A 12,835-nucleotide genomic window follows, 5' to 3' on the forward strand; every position below is an offset into this window, starting at 1 on the left:
CTTCTTGGTTATTTTTTGGGGATCTTTTCTGAAATGATGATAATGATGATGGTGACAGTTGTTTTTTGTTTTTTTTAACTGCCCTACTTGGTAAAATAAACAATTGCTAACCCTAGGTTGGTCCCGGCCGTTTAAAATTAAATCCCACGTCTAGGTGGCAGATGTGGAGGAATTCTGAGGGCTGAGTGATGGGGAAGGCTTCCAGAATGAGACGGTGGCTTAAGAGGAAACGGAGGGGGTCAGGTGGGTCTCCTGTGCCCCACAGCACCCGGCTGGACTCACACCTGGCTGGTGGCTCCACTGGCTGAGCTGTTTTGATCTCTATGACTTGTCCCTGGGTGGTGATTTTTTCTCCCAGGCAGGGGGAGTGGGGACAGGGCCTCAGGGTGTTGAGGACACAACTGGGGACCCCCCAAGACTGCACATCTGAGCTGGAACTACTGGCCGGGCTTGGGACAGTCCACCCGCCCTTGGCTGGCCCTCAGCCTGGTAGGAGCAGGAATTCCTGGCCCTGCTTGTCACAGGAGCAGGTATGACAGCCATGCGGGTGACACCAGGCCTAGGTACTCGGGAGCCTGACTCCACTGGGGCCAGTGGACGGGCAGGCAGATTAGCAGAGGGCCTCCTTGGGAGCCCGTCCCAGGCCCACCTGCCTCCCCGTGATGGCCCGGCAAGCCAGGCCCGCCGAGCCCAGGGGCAGAAAGGGCTGGGTGTTCCTTGCCTGTGTCTCTGTGGTGACTGCCAGGCGGTGGGCTGTCGCCCGCCACGCTGCCCTCCAGAGCCCTGCATCTTGGCCGAAGACACCTCTGCCGGCACCCGCCACCGAGGTGAGTTTCCAGGGCAACAGGTGCTTCTAGGTTGTGGCCAGGGCCCTCGACTTCCTCCCCTCCCATCAGAACTGGTTGAAGGAGTTTGGCTGGAAATTGCCTGGAGAGGCTCCATCCCCCATGGATGTGAACAAGGAAGTTGGGTGGGGGGTGGTGGGGGGGAGGCTTGCTTGCCATTGGTACTTGTGTATGCCCACCCGGCTGGCCGCCTGTCTACCTGCTCCTGCCTGGGTGGGGTGGTGTGGCTGGGGATTGTCTTGGTGGCTCCTGTTCGTGTGATTCTTCTCAGATTACAAAGCTTCTGTGCACTGTTTCATCATCTGCTCTCCTGAGAGCCAAGTGGTGGTGGTATTACTATTCTTCCTATAATTATTATTATCTCCATCCTCCTGATGGAGAAACTGAGGCTCCGGGAGAGGGAACTGAAGCTAGGAAGGAGCAGAGCAGGGACCCGAATACAAACCTAGGCTCTGCATTTAGAGAGAGCTTCCCAAACCTGCAGGCCCCCTCCTCCTCCCTGGGTGCCCAGCAGCCTGCCAGTCAGCGTGGGCTTTTCAAGGGACGAGCCCCTGCCTCTCTGAGCTCTCTGTCGTTCTCATGTTTCGGGCTCAGTTGCCTCAGTGCCCGTTTCCTCCTGTTTACATGCTCGCACCTTTTCCCTGCCACGCCATATGCGGCATGCAGGATCTTCGTTCCCTGACCAGGGATCAACCCCGTGCCCCCTGCATTGGGATCAAGGAGTCTTAACCACTGGAGCCCCAGGGGAGCCCCTCCCCCTTCTGTTTCTCTTCCTCTCTCCTCTCCTGCACCCCCACCTTGGGCCCAGCACCTGTTGGACAGGAGGCCTTTAGGGGTGTCGGGCCCTGAGCCCTCTGGGAGTGGAGGACAGTTATCAGAGTGGCCCTTGGTCTTACTCTGTAAGACCCTGGACATCATGCATGCTCGTCTTAAGTGCCCCCCACCCCCAGCATCCTGAGAGTCAGAGTCAGGGGGCTGTGCCCACCCCTCTCCAGGAGAGTATGGGGAGCCAACTCATGGCTGGTGCAGAATGCCGGAATCCAAGTCCTGGGCCATTGCCACAGATCCAGGCATTGATTCATCTTGTCCTGTTCACGCTGGGACAGCAACGCCCTGTGAGATCAGAGATTTGGGGTAATGATGTCAAACCCCTCCACCTCGGATGGTCTCCTGGCTGTTTGGAAGCTTCATGTCCCGCCTCCTGACCATCTCAGAGCTTGGCCTCCAGCCCCTGGGGACTCCCTGTTGCCCCGAGGAGGAGGCTGTCCCTGAAAGTTCCCAGGAACCAGGGGCGGAGGAGGTGACCCGCTGTGCCAACAGCTCCCACACTCAGCCCAGGTGCGTCACCTCCTGCCAAGGTGTGTGCTCACCCACCCACACAGGGCCACCCCAGGACCCAGGCAGCCAGGAATGGTGACATCAGGTCAGGGAAACGATTGAGGAGCCTGGCCAGGCCACACCCCATCCGTGACCTCCCCAGGCTCTAAATATAGATCAGAAAAGACAGACAAGGTAACCTCCACCCGCTCAGTGAGAGATGAAAGGTTTTCCACCGAGGCCTGACCTGAGTCTGGGTCAGTTCAGTTCAGTCGCTCAGTCATGTCTGACTGTGACCCCATGGACTGCAGCACGCCAGGCGTCCCTGTCCGTCACCAACTCCTGGAGCTTGCTCAAACTGAGTCTGGGTACCTGACTGCTGCTCCTCACTGGGTCACCAGCTCCCTCCGGCACCTTGACTGAAGTCGGAGGAGGTGATGGCCAAGACCCTTGTCACCTGGAGGCGGCCTTTAGCCAGTTCTTGCTCTGAGCCACCAGGTACCCGGAGTGGCACCCTGGGCCCAAACCCCATTCCCTGGGACCTTGTGCCAAGCAAAGGGTTGGGTAAAAAGTGGGAAGCGTGGGCCGGGCAGACAGAGGATGGCTCGAGGCTCTGGGGACTGCAGCCTTTCTGTGCCAGCCTCCCTGGGCTTCGTGAGAGAGGACCCCAGAGCTAACAGCTGGGCTCACACATCTTTGTCTGAAGGCGGAGGTTGTGGGGGCGAGCTTTGAAGGGTCAAGACCCTCTGGCTGCTGTATGTCTGGGCACCAGTGATTGGATGATAGCAGGAAGGGAAAGGGGACCCAGAGGTTTGGCCTGAGCACACCTTTCCCTTAAACCGAAGGCGGCTACTCAGGGGCCTGTGAGCCAGGGAGTGACGGGAGGCCCAGTGGGGTCTGGGGCAAATCCATGAGCACAAGGCAAGTGCCCGTCGGCTCCCACCCAGCCTCCTGTCACGTGGGGACACAGACCTGGTGTGGCTGGATTGTCCCAAGTTACGGGAGCAGCCAGAAATGGGGACTTTTACATGAAATCACCTGACCTTTTACTGTTGGCTAAAAAATTGAAAAACACTTTGCGTGCCAACCAAAACACATGTGGGCTAGGTTTGGCCCGGTTCTCTTCCTGGCTGTCAACTCAAAACCTGTCTTTTAGGCTTCCTGTGCGGGGAGCATCCTGATTATAGGAGCGGTCTGTGCAGCGATGTTACCCAGGGCTCCTTGTGATCTCCAGGGAGGGACAGGTGCACTCCCCACCCCAGAAAGGTTGGGAACCTAGGGTGGCTAGGATGCGGTGAGCTGGAGCAGGAGCAGGAAAGCAGGGAGCGACCCCCATTCATAAAACCCTGCACTTGGTACACAGCTTGGTGTCTACCTCCCAGCAGACCCTCCCAGGGCCTGGGTCAACAGAGCTTCGATTGCAGACTGGCCCGAGGTCACGAGCCCCATCTGAGCCTCGTGATTCCGATTCTGCCCACTGCCTCGGGCCATCATGTTGCCTGGATGCTCTGAGAGCCACAGGAGTGTGGGAAGTGGTGAAGCGGCTGAGGGTCACTGCGGTGGGCTCCAGGTCTGGGGATTGCTGCCCTCCCTTCAGGGCTGATGGAGCCTCAGCCACATTAGAGGATGAATCGAAACAAACCGTGTCCTCTTTCTTTCTTAACGTCTGTTATGAAGAACTCCCCAGAACGCAAAAGTGGAGAAAATGGCATAAAGACACGCAGCTCTCCTCATCCCCGCTGCGGGGCCGCTCTTGCTGCTTCTCTTAGGGGCCCCCCTTCCCCACCGCGGACGATGCTGACACAGACCTCAGGCGCACAGCTCCGTCCATCGATATTTCAATGGGTTACTCTAATAGTAACCGAAATCCCGTGATCACATCCAAAAAATGATGTCAGCTATCATCAGAAAGCCAGCTGTTGTTTAGTCACTCCGTCGTGTCCGACTCTCTGTGACCCCGTGGACAGCAGCGTGCCAGGCTTCCCTATCCTTCACTGTCTCCCAGAGTTTGCTCAAACAGATATCCAGTAGTGTTCAAAGCATCCCAGTTGTTCCTTAGGTTGTTTGTGTGTGTGTGTGTTTTGTTTTTTTAAACAGTTGCCCTGTTCAAATCCCAGTCCAGAATCCGCACGTTGCATTTGGTTGCATGTCCCACCTTTATTTTAATCTACGTTTCCCCCCTTGCGTTTTCCCCTGAAATGCATCTGTTGAAGGGACTGGGTGGTCTGTCCTGCGAAGATTCCCGGAGTCTGGAGTTTGTGGGCCGCGTCCTCGTGTGTGTTTAACGTGTTCTTCTGCGCCCTGTCATTCCCCCTGTGGCTGTTGCGCGCGGAGGCCTGGCTGGATTCAGGTTAGGTTTTCGGCAAGAGCACTTTCCTGGGTGGCTCTGTGGTCTGCCATGCAGTATCTGCCGTGCCGGTTCCTTCTCTTTAGGGCTGCCCTGCCCTTGGGAAGACATCTCCCTGGCAGCTTTGAGGGAACATCATGAGACGAGGTGCTTGAGGGCTGGGGAGAGGGCCTTGCACGTGCGAGGTGCCTGGTGATTCTCAGTCCCTGGTTTGGTTTGGTTTTTTAAAATATTTATTAATTTGGCCACATCAGGTCTTAGTTGTGGCAGGTCCGCAATCAGGGGTCAAACCCGTGCTCCCTGCATCAGGAGCACAGAGTTTTAGAGTTTTAGCCGCTGGACCACCAGGGAAGTCCCTTCTCAGCCCCCGTGAAGGTGCCTTACCTGTGCTGTCCCTTTGCTAAACAGGAGAAAGTTGTGCCTTGGAAATACGGTGACTTGAGGCGGGCAGGGGGGCTGGGGTGGGCATTGGCTGGAAGGGAGGGCCACAGAATAAGAAAGGAGTGGAGTTGGGCTTCAAACCCAGGCATCTCGGTGCAGGGCTCTGCACTACACTGCACCCCTGGGAACTAGGAGTGTGTGTGTGTGTGTGTGTGCATGCACAGGCAGCTGGAGCAGTGAGCAAGCTTCTCAGGATCCAGGAGGAGACCCCCAAAGCAGGGGCAACCAAGGCAGGGGGGCACAGACACCAACCAGAGGAACGCCCCCCACCCCGCCGCCTCCTCCGAGCAGATGCTGTCTGCCTAGCTGGTTGGGAGGCAGCCCCGCCGGCTATGTTGCTGTGTAGTGTGGTGATGAAGCGCCCCTGGCCTCACCTCTCCAGTCGGCTCGGGCCCCCTCACCCCAGTCCCCCTGACCTTCAAGGTCAGAGAGGTGGTGAACCTGGTGCACTCAGGAGTCACTTGGCCTCCATGGGCCTCTTTCCCAGCTGTAAAGTGGGCATAAGCTTGCTTGCCAGGCCCCTCCCTGGGAGGAAAGAGATTAAAGGAACCCAGAAGAGATAAAGTGAGTGCAGTCAGGTGCTTAGTTCCCCAGGCTCTGAGAGACTGACTCAGAGGGAAGTTTCTAGCCTGAGGCAGTGTCCGGCCTGGAGGTCACCCCTCAGTTCTCTAGGAGAGCCTCATTCCTCTCTGAACATACATGCCCCACCCGTCTCACCCTCCCCTGGGGCTTCCTAGACAGCCTTCTTGGGATCTCTGCCCCAAGCCAAATCTTGCTTTAAAAACAAACACAGCAAACAAACAAAACCCAGTGTTTATTTTCATGTATGTGTGATTACTAAAATATTTTAGAAAAATTAGCAAATTCTGGGACTTAAGAAATGTGTAGCACTGCCCAGAGATAACCACCATTACTTTGGCAAAGTAGGTCCCTGCAGTCATATGCACACGTGTAGTGTCAGCTTCTGAAAGCATGTGCTGTATCCTGGGTTTCTGACTTGCAGGCTTACCTGGTGGCTCAGACGGTAAAGAGTCTGCCTGCAGTGTGGGAGACCCTGGTTCAATCCCTGGGTCGGGAAGGTCCCCTGGAGAAGGAAATGGCAATCTACTGCAGTATCCTTGCCTGGAAAATCCGAGGAGCCTGGCAGCCTATAGTCCATGGGGTCACAAAGAGTCAGACACGACTGAGCGACTTCACTTTCCCTTTCATAGCTAAGCATCTCCCTCTGGGAGATGGTGAAGGACAGAGAAGCCTGGTGTGCTGCAGTCCATGAGGTTGCAAAGAGTCGGACACAGTTGAGCGACTGGACAACAACTCCCTGTGTGATGGTCTTCCTGTGATGGGTCATGGCACGCAGGGTCTTGTCAGTGAGCCTGCACAGAGTGTTTGAGTGAATTCCTTTTAAAGTGAAACTGTTAGTTTCTCAGTCGTGTCTGACTCTTTCTGACCCCGTGGACTGTCGCCTGCTGGGCTCCTCTGTCCATGGAATTCTCCAGGTAAGAATACTGGAGTGGGTTGCCGTTCCCTTCTCCAGGGGATCCTCCCGACCCAGGGATCAAACCCATGTCTCCTACAGCTCCTGCATTGCAGGAGGATTCTTTACTGTCTGAGGCCCTGTAATTCCTTTGGCAGAGTAGTACACATCCAGAGTAGTACATGGAAATCCACATCCCCACTCTGAATGCTTTCTTAAGGTTACTTCCTAAGAGTGAGGTTGTCAAATCTAAGGGCATGAGTGTTTTCTAAAATTTTATTTCATTGAAGCAGAGTTGATTTACAATGTTATCTTAATTTCTGAAGTGTACAGCAAAGGGATTCGGTTATGCATATATGCATGCTTTTTCACGGCATGAAGGTTTTCCATGCCTGTGATAGAAGTCCTCAAGCTGTCTTCCATGGGTCTTTGTCAAAGCCTTCCTTGTGCCTGAGGGAGGACCGTGCACCTGCTGCAGATGTGGGCTGCACATCTGGTGGGTGCACAGGTCAGAGGGAGCGGCTGGTGCCCCACTGTCCCTGGATACCTGCGGCGGGGCTCACGGTGGGTGAGCCAGACATGCTTGTGGAGTGCGGAGTCCGGACCCGCCCCCTTGTTTTGCAGATGGGAAACTGAGGCCAGCGGTAGGGAACCAGTTCTGGAGAGGTGGGTGGCACTGCCAGGGCTGCTGACAGCAATGGCCAACCCCTGAGAGGGCTGAGAACTGAGGCCAGGCGGGGGAGGCCTGGGCAGTGTGTTGGTGTGAGGGAGGGACATTCTCACTGGTTTCTAGAAAGAGCAGCTGAGGCTCCCCAGCCCTCAGCATCCTCAAGGGCAGGCTACCTGGAGACCCCGAGTACTCAAGCTTCCAGGGGTCCTAGCCAGCCAGGCTAGTGGCAGGTGCGTGGCTGGCCTGAGTCCCTCGAGACCCTTCACTCTTGAATGTGGACCCCCAAGCTGGGCATGCTGGGTGTGGACTCTTCCCCTGTACTCCCCTGACTGCCCCTCCTCCACCTCCTTTCTGCCGGAACCTCCTCCAGGTAGCCTTAGGGCTGAGATAGCCCCAGCAGAGGCCCCTCCCCCAGCACCCCACCCTGACCCTCAGTTCAGTTCAGTTGCTCAGTCGCGTCCAACTCTTTGGGACCCCATGGACTGCAGCACGCCAGGCCTCCCTGTCCATCACCAACTCCTGGAGCTTGCTCAAACTCATGTCCATCGAGTCAGTGATGCCATTCAACCATCTCATCCTCTGTCGTCCCCTTCTCCTCCTGCCTTCAATCTTTCCCAGCATCAGGAACTTTTTAAAAGAGTCAGTTCTTCGAATCAGGTGACTAAATTATTGGAGTTTCAGCTTCAGCATCAGTCCTTCCAGTGAATATTCAGAACTGATTTCCTTTAGGATGGACTGATTGGATCTCCTTGTTGTCCAAGGGACTCTCAAGAGTCTTCTGCAACACCACAGTTCAAAATAATTCTTTGGTGCTCAGCTTTCTTTATAGTCCAACTCTCATATCCATACACGACTACTGGAAAAACCATAGCTATGACTAGATGGACCTTTGTTGGCAAAGTAACGTCTCTGCTTTTTTAATATGCTGTCTAGGTTAGTCATAATCCTGACCCTCAGGGTGGCCAAATACAGGGGTGCAGGGAGGACCCAGTCCTGGCTCCAGGACTCAGGAGCACACAGCCAGGTATAGGCACCTGGCTGAGAGCGTGCCATACAGCGATTACCAGCTTGATCTTCCTGGATGAAGAACCCGAAGCTCAGAGAAGTTAAGCAATTTGTCTTAGGTCACAGAGCCAGTGAGGGGCTTAAGTGGAGTCTGTCGTGGGTGGACACCCACTGCTTGGCCGCATGTCAACGCGTACACAACCCGTGCACGGCGCCCGCGCCCACACAAAGGGCCTAACCGTGGTGTGTACCCGGAGCCACAACACACACACACACACACACACACACACACACACGACACGACACGTGCTCTTCCCTAAGACGCAAGCAGCCAGCAACAAGCGCGCGCGCGCGCGCACACACACACACACACCCACCCACACGACACGACACGACACGACACGACACGTGCTCTTCCCTAAGACGCAAGCAGCCAGCAACAAGCGGCGGGGACGCGCGCCCGCGCGCACACGCCCCTCCAGCGTCTCCAGCCCCGCCCCTCCGGCGAGCCCAGCCCCGCCCCTCCCGCGAGTCCAGCCCCGGCCCTCGACGCCGCAGGTCCCGCCCCTCTGACGTCTCCAGCCCCGCCCCTCCGGGGAGTCCAGCCCCACCTCGAAGCCGCAGGTCCCGCCCCCGGGGCCGGCCCCGCCCCCGGCCTGACCTCCGCGGGGCCGGCTGGCGCGCGCAGAGCGCTGGCAGCGCCGAGCCGCGCGGCCTGCCGCCGCCGCCCCCGCTGCGCGCCGGGCCGGCCCCGCGCCCGCGCCGCCCCGGGTCCCGCGCCCGGCCGGCCGCCCTCGCCGCTTCGAGCCGCCCATGGTGCAGCGCATGTGGGCCGAGGCGGCCGGGCCTGCGGGCGGCGCCGAGTCGCTGTTTCCGGGCTCCCGGCGGAGCCGCAGCGTGTGGGACGCCGTGCGCCTGGAGGTGGGCGGCCCCGACAGCTGCCCGGTGGTGCTGCACAGCTTCACGCAGCTCGACCCCGACCTGCCGCGCCTGGAGGTGGGTGAGCCTCGCCAGCCCGGCGCTCGGCCGAGCGAGGAGTGGGTGGGGACGCAGCGCGCTTAGCGGATCGCCCACCGCGAGCTGCGGTGGCGGTGGTGGCGGTGGTCACCACTCCCAGCCCGGGAGTTGCGCGTGGGACGAGCCCTTCCGCAGAAACTCCCGTCCTTGCGCCCACCCCCAGGGCAGCTTCGTGGGCGGAGGGGCGGCCGCCCGGCGAGCAGAACAGTTTCGGGACCAGATCCGGCTCTGGGACCCTTCTCTCCGTCCCAGTGCCTGCCCTCCCCGAGCCCAGGTGTGCCGGCCCCGCTGCCCCTGCAGCCCGGGCAGACGTGTTCCCGCGGGGCGGTCGCCGTCTGTTCTGAGTCTGCCTTTCCCCGCCGCAGGGCTGGGCCGTACTTCATCCCCGTGGCCAGCCAGGGGGCCTGCTGAGGCGGTTTGGCTTCGAAACGCAGGTGGTGCCCTAGTGATTAGGGCGGCGGCCTCCGGGAATACTCAGGGGTGGCCGGGACCGCAGCGGCCTTCCAGGCAGCCCCCCTGGAGGGTAGAAGTGGACTCTGATGTTCAGGGCTGGTCAGAAGGGTGGCGGGGAGGAGGGAAACAAGCCCCCAAGCTGTGGGCCAGGTCCAGGCGGGGAGGTTGGGGCAGGGGCCTCTCAGGTGGAGCGGTGCCTCCCTTCTACTTGATTAGAAAATGCGCTTCCACCCTGAATTTATGCAGGCCGGGTAGGAGTCAGCAGGGGGGTGTGCCTCTGGTGACCTCGGTGAGGGCTGGACTCCTGTTCCTAGTGCGCTGTTGGGAGGAGGGGGCCGGTGGGTCATGGGGAGCACTGCCCTCCCCCTCCTCCTGCCTGGCTGCACCTGTCTCACCCCCTGCCTGGGGCCAAGGTGGCAGAATCGGGGGCTGGGGCCTGAACAGAGGGAGGCCGTTCCTGAACGCCCATGCCGGTTAGGGCCCTCTTGGCGCCCCAGGTCGTTACTTTAGGCCCCGCTGAGCTGTAGCTGCCAGCCTGCATCTTGGTCGTATCTCTGTGTGTCCCCAGCGCCTAGACAGGGTCTGGATGCGTAGTTACAGGAGGATAAAGCACATCTTGTCCAGTGTGGGAGGCGGGAGAGGGAGGAGGGAGCTCTTGGTGGGAGGACGACAGGCCTGGGAGACCCTTTATTGGTGAGCTTGGCGGGTGGCAGGGCCAGGCCTCTTCCCCGACCCTCATCCACCCGCAGCTCTGGTCTTCATTGGCGGCTGGAATGAGACCCCTGGGAGGGTGGGGGTGGGAGGCCTGACACCAGCCCAGCGCTCATCTGACTTTCATTATGTCTGGCAGCTCCTCAGGCTTTGTGTGCTGGAGGGTCCGGCCGACGCACTCACAGGGGCAGGCCGCCAGGCTGCTTCTCCTCCCTCCCTTCTTCGCTCCCTCCCCCTATCCATCTGTATCCCCAAGGGGCCGAGGGAGACTGCAGACCTGAGGCCTGCCCCTGCCCGAGGGTCTGCCTGCCTTCGCCCCTCTCGCCTCTCCCTTCTGGCCCCAGCACTGGCCTCCGGGCCGTGGCCGCTGTTTAGATATCAAAGGGGAAGCTTCTGGCTAGTGCAGGAAAGCCAGGGTCCTGGCAGGAGAGAAGGCCACTGCCGGAAACCAAATACAATGACCATTTACCGTGAACTGGGGGAGGGCGTGGGGAGTCCCTGTCCCTCCTGCCAACACCTCCCCTCCAGCCCCCGCAGCCAATTTCCTGGTTGCGGTGGCCTGCCAGAGCTGAGGCGGCCGCCTGTGGTCCCTGTCCTGTCTGGAAACCACGAGGCAGTTTCTGTTTCCTCCCCAGGCCCCCTTTTCCTACCAAGCCTCCGCCCCGTCCTTCCCTCATGTACTGCCAGATGTCCTCGCACATCTGGGCATCTGCTCATCATCATGATTCGCATCCAAGCCACTGCTGACCCAGCTCGGCCGGCACAGTTCCGTACTTCGTGGAGGTTCCTGGGCTCGCGCCCCTATCTCCACGCAGGCCACCGACTCAGCCAGGCGGGGGTGGGTCCCAGAGTCTGGAGCACCTACTGGCTGCAGACATGACTCCCTCGTTCGAGCTCACTTTGACCAACCCTTCAGACTACGTGCGAAGCTCAGAAGGCTTCCCTCATGGCTCAGGTGGTAAACAATCTGCCTGCAGTGCGGGAGACCCGCTTCGATCCTCGGGTCAGGTAGATCCCCTGGAGGAGGGAATGGCAACTCACTCCAGTACTCTTGCCTGGAGAATCCCATGGACAGAGGAGCCTGGCAGGCTATAGTCAATGGGATCAGAAAAAGTTGGACACTGAGTGATTAATGCTGGAGCTCACAGAAGTAGAGTCCTTGAACATACGTGCAGCCACCGAGAGTGCAGCCCAGATTTGAACCTGGGCTGTGTTCTCTGCTGGGCCCCTGTTGTGTACAGGAGCCCACAGGGATCCGAGAAGGACAGGGCTGAGTTCACTACAAGCGTCCCTGGAGGACGGGAGAGCTGTGGAGGGGCCAGAACCAGGCAGCTCAAAAGCCCTCATGGTCGGTGAAGGGTAGGGGTGCTTAGAGTCCAGAGGTAGGTGAAAGTGCTCTGGGCCAATGGACACGGGGGAGAGCTTCAAGGAAGAAATAAGCCCACACCTGGACCCTGAGAGTTTAAATATCTCATATGAGGCTGCACTTGCTGGGAAGCTCTGCGCTGAGTCCTGTGCATGCATGGTGTCTGGGGTCACGATCGCCTGCTGTCCATTTATCAGATGGAGCAACCAAGGCACTAAGTTGCACAGACTCACCAGTAAGTGGCAGGGGCGGGATTCTGACCCCAGGCAGAATCTGGAAGCCCTGAGCTCAGCGTGGGCGCAGAATGAAAGGAGGAGGGCTTCAGAGGTGTGATGGGGAACCTGTCTCCCTCCAGCCTCCCCGCCTCCTTCCCCATTGTCTGTTCTCTGGATTTCAGGGTGTGCAGGGTTCCAGTCTAACCCCCAGGGCTCATTAGCCTCAGGCTAAGAGGCATGATCTGAAAGGGGTGTGTGTGTATGTTTGTGTGTGTGTGCAAAAGCCTGTGTACCATCATCTTCCAAGCGGGCTTCCTGGCAGACTCCAAGGGGACAGCCTCGGATAGCTGCAGAGCCTGTCAAGTTCAAGAGGGGGACTGACCGCCTGCCACCTGCTGGGCCCCCCACTTCCCATCTTGCCTTCCTTCTTAGGAGAAGAGGCGGGAGGGGCCAGTCTGGCTGGTACTGCGTCTTTGTCTTTGTTCCTTATCTGGGGGAGGGACTTCTCCACTGGTCTGGTCGTTTCCCGGGAGGCTCCAGGATGGCCCTGGAGCAGGAGTGGTGGGATCAGCGCTGGGAGGAGTCAGCCCCGTGCCCAGTCTGGAAGTTAGCCGTTTGCAGCAGTTAGCTGTTTGCAGGCCCTGTCTTCACTGCTGGTGAGGACTGTTTGGAGGGGGACTTAGCACGGGCCACCCACAGCCCTCGAGCGGCCAGTGGGGCGGTTTCAGGAGGCTGCACCCGGGCAGTCGAGGACCGGCTGCCCAGATGGTCCCCACGCGTGGCACCGTGCGGCCCAGCCTCCCAGACCCAGAAACGCTGTGTTATTGGATCTGTGGCTCCAGCGAAGTCACTGTCCCCAACCCAGTGCTGGGGAGGTGGGAGTTGAAACCTGCAGCCCGGTGTAGGAGGGGTCTCTGAGTGGCCCCAGTCTCCATCTGTTGGCCAGCCTGCAGCGGGGATGGGGTGTGGTGCTT

General features: G+C 59.0%; 1 protein-coding gene across 11 annotated transcripts in view; it reads left to right on the top strand.

Annotated features, from left to right (window-relative positions):
• The window catches only part of RALGDS (ral guanine nucleotide dissociation stimulator), a 47,607-nt gene that overhangs the window by 15,866 nt on the left and 18,906 nt on the right, over window positions 1-12,835 (top strand). For 2 of the 11 annotated variants that reach the window (XM_055399472.2, XM_055399476.2), the window contains exon 1: window positions 8,790-9,095. The exons of 6 other annotated variants lie outside the window; for them this stretch is intronic. In XM_055399472.2, coding sequence (XP_055255447.2) covers window positions 8,913-9,095 — 183 coding nt within the window. In that variant the 5' untranslated portion in view covers window positions 8,790-8,912. Of the gene's footprint in view, window positions 1-259; window positions 828-8,788; window positions 9,096-12,835 lie in introns of those variants that run through there. 3 more of the 11 variants (XM_055399474.2, XM_055399475.2, XM_055399473.2) reach the window with 3 other exon arrangements.

This window comes from Moschus berezovskii, chromosome 11 (genome assembly GCF_049115385.1).
Source record: "Moschus berezovskii isolate FMDL1 chromosome 11, NW_MosBer_1.0, whole genome shotgun sequence".
NCBI classification, from domain to species: domain Eukaryota; kingdom Metazoa; phylum Chordata; class Mammalia; order Artiodactyla; family Moschidae; genus Moschus; species Moschus berezovskii.